At 45.1% G+C, this 19859-nt stretch overlaps 1 protein-coding gene across 1 annotated transcript in view; it reads right to left on the bottom strand.

Moving 5' to 3' along the window:
• Positions 1–19859, bottom strand: part of HECW1 (HECT, C2 and WW domain containing E3 ubiquitin protein ligase 1) — a 327801-nt gene that overhangs the window by 214950 nt on the left and 92992 nt on the right. Inside the window, exon 2 of the mRNA XM_066584919.1 lies at positions 13653–13710. Within this exon, the coding sequence (XP_066441016.1) occupies positions 13653–13679 (27 nt within the window). The 5' untranslated portion in view covers positions 13680–13710. The remainder of the gene's footprint in view (positions 1–13652; positions 13711–19859) is intronic.

Here is a 19859-nt window from a genome sequence, read left to right as displayed (position 1 = left end):
AGAGAAGATCGCCTACTGACAGCAGCACGGAGGTGAGGGAACTTACTGCACAGCCGGTGGGCCTTGTGTTTGACACCTGTGGTTTACAGTGCTCTGCTCAGGACGCATATACTATGCTCCACGATAGAGCTCTGCTTCCAGGGTGCAGCATCAGTATCCAACAACAAATAGTCCCAAAAGCTAATAGGTTTCCTAGAAGGAATGAACCAGCATTGTGGTATTTACAGAAGTATCAAGCTGTATATGTGCTGGGGTGTCCTGTGTTAACCTGGGTATTCTTATAATCCGATAATCTGAATGACGACATCAGTGACAAGTCTTTAGATGGCTGCATCCCATTGAGTAGACGTGCCCTGGTGCTGATATAGGAGGCAAACGGGATATACTGGAGCCTTCAGTTCTGTGGGACATCTGAAGTACTATATATAATAAGACAATCATAATTATTATATAGAGAGGTTGAAGTGTCTTTAGGAGGACTCCGCCAATATTTATGGCCTGCAGACATAACAGCACGTGATATAGTCTTTGGAAAAGCTGCTCTTGGTGCCGATTGATACGTCCTATTCATGGCAGCTTGGCTTTGGCTCTATCATATGGATGATTTATTTTAATTCATATCTATTTTTAAGTTTAGAGTATATCTCTACCCTGTTATTGTTTGCAATTTCTACATTCACCAAGATCGCACTTTTAGTGCATTTCTTTTTGTAAGTCCTGCACAAACAACACAAAAGATAACTAAAAATCCACGATATTCAATGTATCTTCTGATTTATTACTGATCAGTTGGTTTCATTATTCACCTGGCATGTACTATTAGTATGCATCCTCCTGCATCAAAGTAGTTATTAATTTGGGGTCATTAACACAACTAATTATGATTTTCTACTACCGTGTTTCCCTGAAAATAAGATACTATCTTATATTACTTTTTGCCCTAAAAAGGGCACAGTGTCTTATTTTAAGGTGGGGGTACACCTTATACTCACTTGGTCCGCGACGTTCCGATGCCTCACGACGATGTCTGCGGTTGCGCTGCATCCTCCTCGTCTTACAGCTGATCTTCTGCTGGTGACGGAGCTTTGAATACCCCGCCTCCAGCAAAGCGAGCGCTGTGATTGGCTAATCAAGCCCTGGCAGCCAATCACAGCTGGCACTCAATGAGCCAATCACAGTCATTCAGTGATGTCATTCACTGAATGGCTGTGATTGGCTGCCGGCGCTCAATTAGCCAATCACAGAGCTCGCTTTGCTGGAGGCGGGGTATTGAAAGCCTCGTCACCAGCAGAAGACCAGCTGTAAGACGAGGAGGACGCAACGCTGCTGCAGCATTGCCGGACACCATCAGGATGAGGACCAGGTGAGTATTGATTTTTTTTTTACTGGGCACTTTAGCTAGGTCCTATTTTCAGTGGAAGCCCTGTATTTCAAGCCTCCCCCGAAAACCCAATAGATCTTACTATCGAGGTAGGACCTATTTTCAGTAAAAACACGGTATGTACAACTAGTGCAGAGAACTCTATTCGCACTAGTACAGTGTATCACATTAGAAAGCATTAAACTTTAAGAACTATGAGTAAGGTATTCTGATATGTCATTTATCATTACCATCTATACTACTTATTATATCTATATCATAATTGTAACAATATGTTTCTAGATTATATCATATATACAGTACTGTGCAAAAGTTTTATGCAGGAGTGGAAAGATTGGTACAAAGTAAGCATTTTTTTCAAAAATAGGAGACGTCTGATTGGCTCCAAATATATTCTGCAGCAGGACAATGACCCTAAACCAGTGATGGGCAACCTTTTGAGCTCGGTGTGTCAAAATTGGCCAAAAAACCGAGCATAACTCGGTGGTGTGTCACTTCGAGAAAAAATCCATAAATTCGCGATATTTATAGTTTAAATAACAAATATGTATAATTGTAATGTATAACTGTATTTAATAAACCCAAAACACCCATAGCACAGGCCCTCGCCTCTCGCTGCCTCCCTCTCACTTATCTCAGCAATGACGAGCCCCCAGTGGCGACAGTGCCCCCCACAGTGGCCCCCAGTAGCGACAGCGCACCCCACAGCGGCCCCCCTGCAGCGACAGCGCACCCCACAGTGGACCCTCAGCAGCGACAGCGCACCTTACAGAGGCCCCCCGGCATTACTGGCCCCCCACAGAGGCCCCCAGCATTACTTGCCCCCCACAGAGGCCCCCAGCATTATCTGCCCCCCACAGCGGCCCCACAGCGGTGACTGCCCCCCCCCCCCACAGTGGCCCCCCAACAGCGACAGCGCCACCCACAGCGGCCCCCAGCATTACTTGGCCCCCGGCATTATCTGCCCCTAACAGCGGCCCCCCAGTGGTGACTGCCCCCTCACAGCAGCCCCCCAGCGGTGACTGCCCCCTCACAGAGGCCTCCCAGTGGTGACTGCCCCCTCACAGCGGCCCCCCCAGCGGTGACTGCCCCCACAGCGGCCCCGCAGTGGTGACTGCCCCCTCACAGCGGCCCCCCAGTGGTGACTGCCCCCTCACAGCGGCCCCCCAGTGGTGACTGCCCCCTCACAGCGGCCCCCCAGCGGTGACTGCCCCCTCACAGTGGACCCCCCCCCGACCCATGTACTTACCTTGTGGATGCTTGGATGCTCCGCTCCTCCTGTGCCCGGCGCCCTCCAGCAGCGATGATCTCCTGCGCACACTGTGACGTCAGTGTGTTGCAGGACGCCTTCTCCCCCGGACGCTCCCGCGGAACCAACAGGTAGGAGACGTCGGGGGACGGGGGGAGGAGGATCCTGGTGCACACTGACATCACAGTGTGTGCCGGGATCAGTGCTGTTAGTAGTGCTGGTTAATGAATACCGGCAGGGGAGTCACGGCCCCTGCTGGTATTCATTAACGGGGGAGCGGCCGCGTGTCAGCGACTATGGCTACGCGTGTCAGTGCTGACACGCGTGTCATAGGTTCGCCATCACGGCCCTAAACATAGAGTCAATGTAATGAAGAACTATCTTCAGTGTAAGAAAGAACAAGGAGTCCTGGAAGTGATGATACAGCCCCACAGCGCCCTGATCTCACATAATCCAGTCTGTCTGGGATTACATGGAGAGACAGACGGATTGGAGCGAGCCGACATCCACAGAAGATCTGTGGTCAGTTCTACAAGATGTTTGAAAAAACCTCCCTGTGGAGTTCCTTCAGAAACAGCGTGCCTAGAGGAATTAATGCTGTTTTGAAGGTAAAGGCCGGTCACACCCAATATGGATTTGATTTAGATTTCTCTTTTATTCATTCACTTCCAATTTTGCTATTTTAGAAAATAACTATTATACACCTGCCCGAACCTTTTACATGTACTGTAGTTATCTACTCTAAACTGCTGTCATAGAAAATATGGCATCAAATAAACCTTATTCCAGAGAATTTAATTTAGCATTTTCTCAGAAATTCCAAAGATATTGACACGTTCAAAAAGGAACATTTTGTTACCTCAAATTAAAGGGGTTGTCCCGCGCTGAAACGTTTTTTTTTCCAACACCCCCCCCCCCCCCGTTCGGCGCGAGACAACCCCGATGCAGGGGTTAAAAAAGAACACCGCTCAGCGCTTACCTGAATCCCCGCGCTCCGGTGACTTCTTACTTACCTGCTGAAGATGGCCGCCGGGATCTTCTCCCTCGGTGGACCGCAGGGCTTCTGTGCGGTCCATTGCCGATTCCAGCCTCCTGATTGGCTGGAATCGGCACGTGATGGGGCGGAGCTACAAGGAGCCGGCATCCAGCACGAGCGGCCCCATTGAGAAAAGAAGAAGACCCGGACTGCGCAAGCGCGTCTAATTTGGCCGTTAGACGCCGAAAATTAGGCGGGCTCCATGAAAACGAGGACGCTACCAACGGAGCAGGTAAGTGAAAAACTTCCTATAACTTCTGTATGGCTCATAATTAATGCACAATGTACATTACAAAGTGCATTAATATGGCCATACAGAAGTGTATAGACCCACTTGCTGCCGCGGGACAACCCCTTTAAGGAAGTGCTGTGTATTTGTCATGTTATATTACGGCTAGAAATGAATATCAGTTACATCAGAAGTAGGAAGGCAATCTAGAGTTTGTGGATTTAAAAGAATTCCGCCCTGTCTACTTATATATTTACCATGCAGTACATTTCACGTCAAATGAACTGAACGAATCCAATGAAAACAATCTGAGCTGCAGTTTTTATTGCCACCATTTTGGGGTAGAAGCATCTTTTTGATCACTTAATAAATATTGTGATATTTTTATTGTTTTTTTTTTTAATTGTCTAGTTTTTTCAATAGGAAAAAGGGCTTTTTTAACGTTTACGTTTTTTAACTGTTAAAAAAACTTTATTATATGCTTTCTACACTTTTAGTTAGCTGCGATGCTAGCCCATTAGCACCCGAGGATAGATCATCAATAGTATTTTTTCTGAAAAACCCCTTTAACTAAAATTCCTTTGGGTGAGTTGCAGAAGACCTTTGGAGACCTTTGAAGAAGCTTCTGATTCTTGAACACACATGTCCCCACACTGATTAGACATTAAATAACATCCAACAACCTCGACATCTCGGCAGACAACTTGTAATGGTCCACAAATTGCTGCATGAATAGTTTTTTAATTTAGAATTAAAGGGAATTGTCCCTTTCTTTAGTCCTAGAAGCTAAGCTTATAAGTAGGTAACCCGCTAGGTCTGGAAATGTAAGGTTTATACTTACTTCCCTGTCGTTCGCTCAGTGTCAGCTCTGAATGCATTGAGCAGCACTACTTAAAGGGGTTGTCCTGCAAAAGGAAGTAAAGGTAAGCACTTCTGTATGGCCATATACATGCACTTTGTAATATACATCGTGCATTAAATATTGGGCATACAGAAGTTATATACTTACCCCCCTGTGTTGGCGTCCCCGTCTCCATGGCGCCGACCGAATCCTTCTCCTGGCTGGATTAGACGCGCTTGTGCAGTCTGCCTCTTCTGTCCCGTTGCAGGGGCCGCTCCAGCGTGCTCGCGCCGCACAGCTGGTCTGAGCATGCACAGAAGACCTGTGCGGCACGAGCACGCAGGAGCGGCCCCTTCAACGGGACAGAAGAGGCAGACTGCACAAGCGCGTCTAATCCAGCCAGGAGAAGGATTCGGTCGGCGCCATGGAGACGGGGACGCCAACACAGGGGGGTAAGTATATAACTTCTGTATGCCCAATATTTAATGCACAATGTATATTATAAAGTGCATTTATATGGCCATACAGAATTGTTTACCTTTACTTCATTTTGCGGGACAACCCCTTTAAGTAGTTCATCCATTCTAGTTTTATAATGGGCAGACTAATTAGTAGGGCCGCTCAATGCACTTAGCAGCGGCTTTCAGCGCTTACACTGGGGGAACGATGGGGAAGGTAAGTATAACACTTACATCCCCGGACTCAGTGAGTCACCTACTTTTAGCCCATAAGCTTAGCTTAGAGTCCCTTTAAATATTACATGTGATAACTTGAAAAAAACTGTTCCAACTTCAATTTTAAGAATATGTAAATCAGTTAGAAAAAAATACCTGAGATGTCTGTTCTCTAAAGAGCACCTGGCTAATTTCCTAACTTCCTAAAAGCTGAATTTTCCCTTTGATTCCGACTTGTCTTTGCAGGCTTGCACTGAGATACCAGTGCTTCAGGTTACTTTTTCTGTGTTCCTAATTTGTCTGTTTGAGTAAAGCAATTCTCGAACATCTTTTCTTAGAACTATGTTGTGCCTTTCCTTTCTTATTCCTCCTGGATACATAGATTACTGGGCTTTACCATACCCCTTGTCAAGGGGGCATGTCCCTAAACAGTGTGATGCAGAAATAATACTGAAAGCACAATGGATAATGTCCTACTGTGTAAGAACACGACCCCAACTGATAACACCCAGTTGTCAATTTAGTCATACATTTTTAAGATGAATGATAGATAAATGGCACAATACAAGTTCTAAGAATAGATGCTCCAAAATTGGTATTTCATGAAGAATACAAGTATTTACTAAAATAGACATATCAGGAGAGCTGATAGGTCAGCTGTAAACAAAGTCCATAGGGCTGGTGACATGCCACCGTGTATTTGCCATGTTTTTGCATATGCAATTCAGTTGTGTGTTTTAGCCTTACTGGGCGTTCCTATGATGCTCAGCATTCGAGTCACACAGCCGTATTATGGATGCAAAAATGCGGCCAAAATATGGTGGTTAGAGATGAGCGAGCCTTCTTGGTAAGGCAGTTACTCGAGCGAGCATCACTCTTCTCGAATAACTGCTTAGTGATCCGAGCTGGCTCGGGTGGGCTGCGGGGGTGAGCGGGGGGAAGCGGAGCAGGGGGAAGAGAGAGAGATCTCTAATGGTGGTGTATTCATCGACTTATGGTAGAACCCCTCGGACAAGCTTGTACATGGAATGAAACAAAATCAGCTCTGATCTAAACCCTTCCATCTTCAAACATTACATTAAAAAGTTATGAGTTTTGGGTAGACAGTTCCAAAGTCATAGCTGCGTTGGTTTAACAGGGCACAAGAGATAATCTGGGATCTCCATATTTTTCTTCATCCATGTTTGTGGATAGATCTATATTGAGTAAATGTATTAAAGCAAATATAACTGGGTTGGATTTGTGGTTGGATGTGGTGCTAAGTAAACATTTTTCCTGGCTATTGTAGTGAAAAATGATTTATTAGTTGTTAGTAAATGGCTAGTACATCATACAGTATGATGGATTAATTCATATTGTCTCATCGTTTAATGTGAGTTTTGCACTAATTAAGGTCAAGGGAACACTTCAAACGAAAGTAATGCACTGTAATTATGTACTGTGGAGTCTGGGGCCTGAGAGTGTGAAGCATGACATAGGGATTCAAGGAACAGCAAATAGAAAATCCCTTTGTTATGCACCTAGAAGAAGGTTAGAAACTTATGGGTGTGGCCCATGACCCTTAACATGGTTCCCCAATTGAGGATGGCACAGTAACTCACATGGCAAGCCTTTAAATTGAACAGCAATGTAATCAGATTGAGGTATTAGTTATACAGTTACAGTCTTTCAACCTGATGGTTACACTTAGTAGTGAGGCACAAAACTCAGTGGTTACAGTCTTTTAAAGGGGACACAGCTTGGCAGTTGTCAATAGTAGTGGAACTTCTTATATACAGTTTGCACTGTGCTCCAGCAATACTAGGAACAAAATGTTCACATTGGTAAGAGTATAACTCATAGTAGACATTCTCAGGATCCACAGCACTACTCACACCAAGTGTTTGCAGGATTTAGCAGGCAAGCTCGGTCACAGCCTCTGCTCACCATTAAATTCAGCGTATCTGGCACATTACAGTCTCAAGGCTGGTCTCCAGTCTTGGAGCTAACATTTGCTCTAGCGATTCTTCACAGGAACAGCAGTTCAGAGTAAAGTTTGTGTCATAGGTAGTGGACCAAAATTGTCTTATCGGATCTCAGGGTCTCTGCTGCCATTTTGCAGTCCCATCTTCAACCACAGATCATCCTCATGGATAACTACCTCACAGCAGGTGTAGGTTGGCACACGGCAGTCTACCCACACACTCTGGCCCCTCCTTGGATGCAACCTGTGCAGCACAATGTTACAGCATCCACACACCCTAGACATGTGACCTCTGACCTGAGTCTTTCTTCATGCCCACCCCTGCATAGTAATATCGCCTTAAAGATACAGTACACAAAAGTATACCAATTCACATACAGATTACAGTAGCTGCAATAAAGTGCAAGTTAGTCATCACATAAAGTCCAGTATATAAGATCACATATCATGGCATAACATAACAAATGCAACAAAACTTGGCTTTAATCACCAGTTACCTTCACTGGCAGTTACAGTTCAAGGATACATTATGTAGGAAGAGGTGGTTGTATGTTCCAACAGTCCTCATTGGGGCAACCCTTTACACACTACCTCCTCAAACCATGCACTTGCATAACATAGGCTATCAGTTTTGCCCAGAGTGTCTTGAGGGTGGCACTACATCTATGGGTTCTTATATGAAAACACATAAAAAGGTTCTAAGTAGTATCGTTGTACTTTCCTTTAATATTCACTTGAGCTATCAGACTGATAGTTTAAATACTAATAGTGTGTTAGATATTAATATGTTCGATATCAACCTGCAAGATATATGCTCTTTTTGTCTGAACTGTTCCAAGCACATAAAGGCTTAATGCTGTCTGTTCTGAAGGCCATTAATAAGGAACTCAGGCAGACCCTCAGGCAAAAACTGAAAACTGTCTGATTAAGAGGCAATCCTCTATCTTCTAATACCTCACTTGCTTGGGGTCCTGTCATCCAGCGATCCCAAGGGTTCTCATAGCCTACTTGCACACCACAGTGATCCTATGCCGCTATTATCCTCATTACGTAAAAATAGATTCTCAGTAAAAAAATACTCTACTCATTCTATGGGATGCAATGACATATAGCTCAGGGACCACAACACCATCGTCCAGGCCACTTAGTTGTTCTAAGCTCAGGAAAGATGCTGCAGTGCTTGAGGGGGTTCAAAGAAGGGCAACTAAACTAATACATGGAATGACGGGACTGGAATACCCAGAGAGGCTATCCAAATTGGGATTATTCACCCTGGAAAAAAGACGGCTAAGGGGCGATCAAATAACTATGTATAAATACATGAGGGGACGATACAAGGATCTCATCCATGATCTGTTTATACCCAGGACTGCGACGGTAACAAGAGGGCATCCGCTATGTCTAGAAGAAAGCAGGTTTCATCACCAACACAGAAAAGGGTTCTTTACTGTAAGAGCAGTTAGACTGTGGAACTCTCTGCCTGAGGACGTGGTGATGGCAAAATCCATAGAGGAGTTTAAGAAGATGTCTTTCTAGAGCGGAAGGATATTACAGGATATAAATTTTAGGGGAGCAGCGGGTTGCTGATCTGGGTCTTACAGACAGGTAGGAACTATAACAGGCTGAACTAGATGGACAATGTCTTCATTCGGTCTAACATACTATGTTACTATGTTAAGTAGATAGGTGGAGGTGAGAAGAACACTTGAAATCACTACAATGTAGGACTCTACATAGGTACAATTTTGGCAATAGGATCTTAACCCCCTTGGCGACAAAGCCCGTTTGCGCCTTAATGACCAACCAATTTTTCAGTTTTTTTCATTGTTGCATTCTAGGAGTCATTCCTTTTTAATTTTTCCATCGACATAGCCGTATGAGGGATTGTTTTTGGCAGGAGAAGTTATGTTTTTTTAATGGCATCATTTTTGGGTACATATATTGTATTATTGTATTGTATTGTATAACTTATTCATTTTCTTAGTCATATTACGCGGGAGTCGGTGGGCGGGGAAGCGTTTTCACGCTATCTACTGCTGTGCTACAGCAGAAGATAGCGTGACGGACGGCTTCCATTGACTGCAATGGAAGCCGTCCATGCGTACGCCCTCGGCAAATAGAACATGCCGCAGGTGATTACGGGTGATTTCACCGTGCGGAATCCCACGGTGGGATTCCGCACCGTGAGTATTGCGCTATTAGGTTCAATAGAACCTAATAGCTTCGGGGCAACGCCCGTGGGAATTAGGCCTTATACACAAAAAAAACGTTTAAATTTTTTATTAAACATTTGAATTCATGAATGGGTGAGCGCTGCCTCTGATTGACTGAGCGCAGGGACCAATCAGAGGCAGCTCTCAGCTGTCATTTAATAGCTGAGAGCCACCCCTGATTGGTCAGAGTGCTCAGCTAATCAGAGGCAGCCCATTCAGCAGGCAGGGATTTCAAATCCCCGCCTGCTGAATACTCCTCAGAACAGTGCAGGAGAAGAGGCGGCTGGACGCGGCTGAGCCCCAGCAGCTGAAAAAAGGTGAGCATGTTTTTTTTTATTTTTATTACCATTTTTTCATGTTTTTCATGGAAGGGCTTATATTTAAGCCCTTCCCTGAAAAACAATTACAGGATGCCGGCAGCTGGATCTCCTATTGCAGCTGTCATCTGTGACAGCTGTGGTAGGGAATTCTTTATTCCCCGCAGGGATGAAGAATTCCTTTGCTGCATCTGTCACAGATTTGGCAGGTGCAGCAGGGAATTCTTTTTCCTCGCAGGGATGAAGGGACACGGCATCGGCGGACAGGTAAGTAATTTTTTAATATTTTTTTTTACACTAAAATTCTGTTTTTTTAGGGAAGGGCTTAAATGTAAAAGCTCTTCCCTAAAAAACAGCAGCCACAGCTCCATTGAAGACAATGCATGCATTCCCTATTGTGCACGCATGTCCTATCTTTACAGGCACGCACTTGTAAAACACGGACATGTGAACACACCATCGGGAATGCATTGGTTCTAATAGAAGCATGTTTTTGTACGCGTGTACGCACGCACACAAACATGCTCGTGTGAAGCCGCCCTAACATTTTTCTTTTCTTGTCAACAGGGCTACGAAAGGGAATTTTTTTTTTGTAGGATGAGCTGTACTTCTTAATGGTACCATTTGTTGATCCATGATACGTTTTGATCACTTTGTATTCCATTTTTTGTAAGGAGAGATAGGCAAAATTAATTAATTTCATCATGTATTTTGTTTTCCTGACGTGCACCATGCGGGTTAAATAATATACTAACTTTCATCTCTGCGTCCATACAAACACACCGATACCTTATATGTGATTTTTTTATTGTATTTTTTCACATAGCAAAGAGGTAAAGGTGGGGCTTTGACATTTTAATTTTTTTTATACTTTAACTTATTTTTGTCACACCAGGGTACTTGATTATCAGTATTTTTTCTCATTTTCCTAATACGCTACTATAGTTTAGTATAGTAGATGATTAGAAAGCCTATGAGGACAGCCAGAAGACACCATAGCTGGCAGACCCGGAGGCCATACCCAAGCCTCCCGATGCCATAGCATGGGTGCAATACAATCACATCACGAGGGTCCGATGGGGGACAGACAGAGTGTCCAAACTCTGTCAGCCTTTTACATGCCGCCATCGCACTGACCGTGGCATGTAAAGGGTTATACACCGGGGATCCGTGGTTTCTTTGGTCCCTGGTGTTAGAGCAAGTGTCATCTGTCATCTGACAGCTGAGCACCCACTCCCCTCAGGCTTCTAATGTAGTGCCATCAAAAGATGGCACTGCAGAATAAATCCTCTTAATGGCCGCCATCTCATCAAAAGACATATGGGTGGTCGTTTAGGGGTTAAAGAGGTTTGCTCAGGATTAGAAAAAAAAGTTTCTATTTTTGCAGAAACAGCACTGGTCTGTCCATAGGCTGTGTGTTGTATTGCAGTTTAGCTCCGCTCACTTAAAAGAAGTATTCCCACCATAGCAAGTTATCCACTATGGACAGAATAGGGAAAACTTTGCTGATCGGGGGTCTAACTGTTGGGACTCACAAGATTCCAAGAATGTAGCCCCAGTGCATCCCAAAATGTGGGCACAGGAGAGCATGCATGTGCATTTCCACTCCATTCACTTCGATGGGACTACCAGAGATAGCTAAGTTCATGCACTTGGCTATCTACACCAGTCCCATTAAAGTGCATGAAATAGGGGTGCACATACGTGTCCGCTACTACCCCCATTTAGGGACCCTCTGAGGTTGCATTCTCTGGATCATTGGGTGTCTTAAATGTTGGAATCCCACCAATCACGAAGTTATCTCCATCGTGCAGATAAGAGATAAAGGGATATTCCCACCAAAGTAAATTATCTGTGGATGAGCTGCAATACCAGACACAACCTATAGGCAGTCATGATGCTTTTTCATAGCAGACCCTTTTTTGTAGTCCTTGACAAACCCCTTTAAAGGGGTGATTCAGGGAGATAGTATTCTGTAAAACCTAGATCAGCTTGCAGTATTAGAATAGCAGAATACATCATCCTTCCTAGCAGAATACTCATCCCACCCTCCCCCCGCTGCTGAATTTCACTTCTGGGAGGGGAGTGATGATCACCCAACACTGGGTCATGCGAACATCGCAGCTATTCACCGGCTGAAGGGAGCCAGTGATTGGTTGCAGCGGTCACATGGCCCTTTTGTCATGGATGTCACCGCTAGTTTCCTGCATATGGTAATGAAGGTCAGTGGGAGCCGGCAAGATGGCAGAGGTGGGGGAGCGTAGAAGGATGAGTATTCTGCTAGGAAGGATGATGTATTCTGCTATTCTAATACTGCAAGCTGATCTAGGTTTTACAGAATACTATATCCCTGCATAAACCCTTTAAAGGGGTTTGTCAAGGACAAGAAAAAAGGGGTTTGCTATGTTTGCAGAAACAGCATCATGCCTGCCTATGGGTTGTGTCTGGTATTGCAGCTCATTCACATCTAAAGGGGTATTCCCACCACAGCAAGTTATCTCCTATCCTCAGGAAGGGGATACCCTGCTGATTGGTGGGGGTCCAACCTTTGGGACTCCCAACAATCCTGAGACTGTAGCCTCAGGGGGTTCAAAAGTTTGGTCCGCAGGGAACACATATGTGCACCTCCATTCCATGCACTTCAATGGGACTGATGGAGATAGCCAAGTGCTTAAACTCAACTATTCCCGGTGGTCTCACAGGAGGTCCCTCTAACTAGACCATAGGCTAGTGAGCAGAAGCATAGAAGGGATATACGGTATAGTGTGGCAGGTTGCTGTATTAGGCAGGAGCTTACTGCTCTACTACAAAAACATCATGTACAAGAGGAATCTATTAAGTTTAGATGAATAATTAAAGAAGTTGTCAACTTTTGACAATCACTGACATTAGAAAGGTCCCCTGAATGTAAGTAAATTGCAGGGTGTTCCCCAGTGATTGGGTATAATCTGTGGGGAAATCTTCACACAACAGTTGAGTTCCTCTGTAGTGCAACCACACAAGAATTAAGGAATTGCATGGCGTTGGTTGAAATCAATGGCTGTCCATATAACGCAGGGACAGGCTATTTCCTCTGGAGTTGTTTGTAGCCACTACGTGCTCCAGCCGTAGAGGAACTCACATCTGAGGGATAGTATCGTAACCTACTGCCACATGTATACCTGGGACATAAAGGGTCTCTTGTCATTTTGAAAAGTTCTCAGCATGAAAGAACATTATGTTATCTTTAAGGATATTAAAGGGGTTTCCAGGCATCACCGTGTGTCAGTGCAGGACTACACCAGGTTGGAGCGGAAGCAGTTGCTCCGACCCGTGTGTAGTGGCCGTTGCTTGTAATTGCAAGTGCAGCTCTAATTGAAATCAATGGGACCTCAGCCTGGCATTACAAGCGCCGGCCACTACACAGGAACTGGAGCAGCGGCTTCCGCTCTGACCCTGGTATAGTCCGACACTCACAGCCGGCGCTGCCTGGAAAACCCCTTTAAGACTATTTTTCTGGATAGATGTGTTGTGCTACGTAACTATACTGTATTGGCTTGCTTTTTAACATCTAAGCTAAAGCTATGTGACATTTGCTCTTGGAGGTTCATGCAATCATAAATGGATGCCTGGTTTAGAAATGGAATGGTATTGTTGATTTGCTCAATACATAAGGCCAGTTGTAGGCTATGGTGCATTCCATTATGAATGATTAGTGGCTTTATAATGGAATGGCATGATGCGATTTATAATCATAAAAACACACTGACCTTAACACTACACAGGTGCAGCAGCATAATGACCCGCCAACTGCAAGCACATCAATTCCTAGAGAAAAGTCCAATGAGATTAACTCAGCAATAGTCCCAACACATTAAACATAATACATAGTGCTTTAGCATGAAATATCCATGTACTGAAGCGTACTGAAGGACATGAATCCTAATAATCAACAGTCATATTATATTCATTATATAAGTATGTATGATATAGTTTTGCAGCCCAAGACGGAGATACTGCAGCAGTTCAGAATAAACACACCTGAGCTCTGAGTCACGGGGGCGGGCTGTTCCGACCTCTTCCCGCCCGCATCTTGCAGAGTGACAGCTCTTTCCCTATTCATTACCAGGGAATGAAGCTGTAATTCTGCATACAGAGAGAGGAGTGAGGCTGACACAGCCCGCCCCCGTGACTCGAAGCTCAGGTGTGTTTATTCTAAAGGGCTGCAGTGTTTTAGAATAAACACACCTGAAATCTGAGCTACAAGGCTGGCTATGCTGGCCTCTCCCCACATGCGTCTTGCAAAGTGACAGCCATTCCCCTATTCACAAAAAGGAAAAGAAGCCGTCACTCTGTATACAGCAGGAGCAGAGAGTTGGGCACTGTCCGCCCCCGTGACTCGGAGCTCAGGTGTCTTTATTCTGAAATGCTGCAGAATTTCAGAATAATACACTCATTGGGGTAATGGGCATCTCCGTCTTGGGTTCATGCTGCTCATGGTTTGTACCGCTTAATCTGATGACAGAATCCTTTAAATAACCAACGAAGAATATTACGATCACGTTCCTAATTATGATGTCCACTTCACCTGTTAATCACATCATAAAATAAACAAGGTGGAAGGTTCCTAATCCAAACATATTCAAACACCCTAAAGGGCTCTTCAAGAATTAGGTTCTTTTTTTCCCCTGGAACAGCCCCATTACTAGGCCAGAATTACATGAGGGTATGCAGGTTTGTGCACAGATGAGCGCGGTGTTTTTGCGGAACAAATTACTGTACATTCATACGGTGAACGCAATTGTGCGTGCAAGACAATACCAGTCCTAATTAGTCTAATGAGTACAGGATGTGTTCTGTTGCCTGTGCAATTACGCAGCATATCACGCATCTCCTAGTGTATTTTGCATGCTTTTGTGCAACCCCATTGATGTCTATGGAGACTTTTGATGCGCAAATATGTTAAAAAAATAGAGCATGTTGCGTTGTATTTCTTTGTGTGACCAAAATGCACAAACAAATATGAGCATGTAAATGAGCCCTTTGAAACCAATGGGTTCTGTTCACTGCGTATTACACACACAAATTCCTCATGTGCAAACACGGTCGTGTGAATCCAGCCTTAAAGGGGTTCTGACATGAAAAAAATTTTTACTCACCTTGCCAGGCCAGGACCGATCGCCAGGCATGTCCCCTCCGTCGGGCATCCTCTTCTGTGGCTTCTTGAAGCAGAGCAGGAGCGGTCAAAATGACAGCTTCCTGCTCTGCTCCGTCCGTCAGCCACTTCCAAGGTGAATGGACGGGCCGTCCACAGCAAGCACATCACAATCAGTGCTTGCTGTGGGCGGCCCGTTCGTCCTGGCTGAACTCCGAGTGCTGTGCATGCGCAGTGGAGATGCAGCCCGTCCTGACTCCTGGCCTGGCACCTGTCTTCTGTGCATGCGTGGATTCCCGGAGGGGGGCAGCTCGTCGCAAGAAGAGGAGGAGCCTGCTGGGAGATGACCCCGCTGCACAACAACAACAGGATAAAAGGTAAGTGTAAGATTTTTATGCTTTAGCAGCCATTAATCGTGGGTTCCCTGTGTCCATTAGGCAGACCAGGGAACAATGGCTGCTAAAGCATAAAAATCTGATTCTCGGCAGAACCCCTTTAATTATAGGCTGGCCTGGTAATGCAGTTCAGTTATAAATACCAGGCTGCATTATTACAGCACCTTGAATAATAGATATCGCCTATGGACAAGAATGGCATTGGTTCTGGAGATACAACTTGTCCCAGTCAACCCCTTTAAGGCAAGTATAGGTGTCGTGGCTTCAGCAGTCTTTGTTCAATAGGATTGTCTGTACTGTATATGGTATTATGGTATTGCTTTATTTCTGGCATTACTAGTTGGACTTTCTGTTAGGGCTCCATCTAGTGGGCATTTATATACTGAGCCTCAGTCTATTTTGTCCTCTGGGGGGATGCTGTATCTTTTACCCATGACCTCGGTGACTTCATCAGCTCAGCCCACAGTAGCCATTTTCTGGTACATCATCTTCATGTCTGGACTGCTCTAGAGACCCTCTGGAAATCTTCGTTATCCAGACTCACAGCGGCATCGTCGGTATGTCAGAACTTCATACTTTTACATCTTTTGCATATTATGTTTCCCGTTCCATGATTATACCACTTCTGTAGTTTCTAGTCTTATGTGTGTTATTCATATAGCATAGCATCTGTCCTAGGGTATGCGTATGCGTGCTTATCATATCTCATGGCTTTATTACATGCTCCCTGTCTTCTCACATGTATGTAATGTATTCCATGTCTTGCTATGTTGGTGTACATTCCTAAGTGCATTACTTCTTTGTTCTACAGTTTTACCTCTACCTTGCAATGAAATTGAAAGCGGACATTGCTCCATTGTCATTGTGTTGCAGGGAATGTTATCTGCCTGTCTACTTATGCTCCACTCATAGGGAGGACAGAACAATAGGGCAATTAAAAAAATTACAATAATGAACTAGCAATACACATTCCCCATTAGGCTGGGTTCACACGGGGTGGATTTGCCACGGAAATTCCGTCCGGAATTTCGCCGCGGCAAATCCGCCTGCGGCCGCTAATCCCTGGATTAGCCAGCCATGTGGACGAGATTTCTCAGAAATCTCGTCCACACGGGTTTGGCAAATTTGCCGCGGCAAAGCAGGCAGAAGCCGGCACTGCGGCGCGGATTAGCCAGCCGCAGCATGCTCATTCTTTTTCTTCCTCCGCTGCGACCGCGCTCTCCTCTATGGGAGCGCCGGCTGCAGCAGAAGAGCGAGCGGCCGGCCCGCTTTAAAACCTGCGGCTAAGTGCCATGGGTTTTTAAGCAGCGCTTCTCCCGGCGAAAATCTCGCGGTTTTTCGCTGCGGCCAGACCGCGAGATTTCCGCCGGGATTCCGCTGTGTGGGAACCCAGGCTTAAAGGTACATCCACGCACACTCCTCAGATTTCACTGCAAATTCTGGGCAAATCTGAAGCAACAACCAAATGCGTGACATGGATTTTGCTGCGTATTTGCGGTGAATATCACTGTACAGTGATGTACAAAGTACATTCAAAGTGGTGACTACACTATGAAAATACTCATCAGAAATGGACATGCTGCAGATGGAGAGCCTAAACAGATGAGTCCGTTATTCCGCAATTTTGCGCATTGGAAACTCCTGCGTACACAAGGTGGAGAATAGAACCCATGGGCTAATTAGCCATTTAAATCAGGGAGGGGTGATTCCCCCACCTGTGTGAATGAGTGGTACCTGTGCAAATACGTTCAGTATTTGGACAGTCACGAGCGTAAAATACACGTATTCACTGCACAAAAAAATTGCGCAGCTGTGATTATCCTCACTGTGTTTAAATTTCAGGGCTTGAACAGATGAGCATGATACACCACGATTATGTGCGTGGGAAGTTCCCGTGCGCATAATGTGGAGAAAAGAACCGATTAAAGGGGTTGTCCCGCGCCGAAATGGGTTGTTTTTTTTTGCATAGGCCCCCCGTTCAGCGCAGGACAAACCCAAGGGATGTGTTGAAATTTAAAAAAAAATTTTACTTACCCGAATCCCCTCTCTGCAACTTCTTCCTTCTTTTCCTCCAAGATGGCCGCCGGGATCTTCACCCACGATGCACCGCGGGTCTTCTCCCATGGTGCACCGTGGGCTCTGTGCGGTCCATTGCCGATTCCAGCCTCCTGATTGGCTGGAATCGGCACACGTGATGGGGCGGAGCTACGCGATGACGATTAGAAGGGGGCGGAGCCAGAACGCCGCTCGTGCCCGGACCGACCAGAAGGGAGAAGACCCTTCTGCGCAAGCGCGTCTAATCGGGTGATTAGATGCTGAAATTAGACGGCACCATGGCGACGGGGACGCCAGCGCAGGGAAGGTGAGTATATAACTTCTGTATGGCTCATATTTAATGCACGATGTATATTGCAAAGTGCATTAATATGGCCATACAGAAGTGTATAACCCCACTTGCTTTCGCGGGACAACCCCTTTAACTTCAGTGGGTTCATTCTCACTTTTTCTTTTGCGACCGTTTTTCGTTGCGGGCACAAAAAAATAGGACCTGCCCTATCTTGTTTGTGTTTGCACACCAGAGAGCCCCATGGAGCTCTATGGGAAGTCTGCAAACACGGACATCTGCCGCGATCACCGGCATCTCATTGGGCAAATTAGCCCTTTAAATCCTCCGCCCGTGTGAATGAGCGGTGCCTGCGCAAATACGCTCTGTAATTGCTGAGGGCTAAATACACTCGTTCACTGTGCAAAAAAAATTGAGCAAGAGCGAGCGGATTCCGTAACACGATTGTCTGTCGAAGCCTTCAGCGTGGAGAGATCCTGCAGATTGTTGTTGGGCTTTGTTAAAATGTCATTCGCATGCCGGTACCGGAATCTGCTGCCGATTTTCTATGCACAACCCGCACATCAATCTGCTGCATTTCTAGTATGTATGTCACATTTGAGGAATATATGTCACATTGTCATGTCACAAAGCCAGCTATGCAGGGGAAATGTAATACAGAGGTGTGCAAGAGACAAACCAATTCCCCGTACAAGAAGATATTTGACAGGTTTGGCTCCGAGTGCGTTTTCTGTCCTACTGGTTGTTAATGTTGCAGTCAACAGATCACAATGGATTTCGTCTACGTGAATATTTAGCACATGTATCATATCTGTCTGCTGGATACACATCATAATATTTTGTGCAGTAATTACCAATATACAGCCGTAAATATGAAAAAGATCAGAGTGCTGAAATATTTTATAACTAGTATCTTAGAGGATTAAGAAGCGACTACAATGACTATGAAGAAAATGCAAGATTAGAAGTTTTTAACTGCAATAAATTATGGTAATTGCCTGTAACGGCATTAACATCTTAGAGCCTCATACAGTTCATTGTTATCACAGATCCTACATTTGGCCTCGGGTTTAGTACATTGACCATGTTGTTTTTCCTTGACGATGCTATCTAAGGTTCTGTTCAGAAAAAGAATAAGGCTGCTATCCCATCTGCGTTGGGGATTCCTTTTCCCTGCTTCCGTTGGGGAGCAGGAAAGGGGAATCCTCGTGACCGAAGGCCTCCGTCTCTGGACAGAACTGAACAGTACCGGACGGACCCATTGACTATAATGGGGTTCGTCAGCTATCTGCCCAGATGGTCGGCTTTTAGAAGGAAAAGTGCATTTTCTTCCATTACTTTGAGCTGGATCTGTGATAGAACTTCCGGACGGAGGTTCCAACTCAGATGTGAAACCGGCCTAAAGCCCTCTTCTGACCTTATTTTATGTTTCTGTCCAGCATATCCTCTTATTAGCCATTATATTAAATCTACTAATAGATGAAATTAATAACACTGATTTTTACAAAGACTCTTGGGAAGTTGTGGGATATATAGTCAGTTCTCAATATTGAAGCCTTGGAAGCAGGAAAAATGGGCAAGTAGAAGGATCTAAGCAGCATTGGCAAGAGTCAAACTGTAGCTAGACAACTGGCCAGAGCATCTCCAAAGTGGCATCTTGTGACGTGTTTCCAGTATGCAGTGGTTAATACTTACCAAGAAGAGTCCATAGAAGGAACCTTACGGGCATGAGGACTTTAGCTTCTTATGCGTTTCAAACAGAAACCTGTAGGCAAGCTGGAGTCTTGTAAAGAGTTGGAATGCAATGATGAAATAAAGATTTGGATTTCATACCGTCACATCTGGGCGCCAAAATTCACTTCTAACAAGTTTGCAATATTGTTGATCAACTGTTTTTTCCAAGTTACCAGTGAACAGATTTGATAGTACAAGTTCCCAGGACATTAAAGAGTTTCTACCATAATTGCCGATCTCCAAAACAGGGTTCCCATGTCCCTCGTCCTCCTCACTGCACCCGTCGCAGTGAGGAGGCAACTGAATGGAGCGCAGGTCATGCAAATGCACTAGCGCTCCATTCACTTTC

This window comes from Eleutherodactylus coqui, chromosome 12 (assembly GCF_035609145.1).
Source record: "Eleutherodactylus coqui strain aEleCoq1 chromosome 12, aEleCoq1.hap1, whole genome shotgun sequence".
In the NCBI taxonomy this organism is placed as follows: Eukaryota; Metazoa; Chordata; class Amphibia; order Anura; family Eleutherodactylidae; genus Eleutherodactylus; species Eleutherodactylus coqui.
This window is presented reverse-complemented; position numbering and strand designations above follow the sequence as displayed.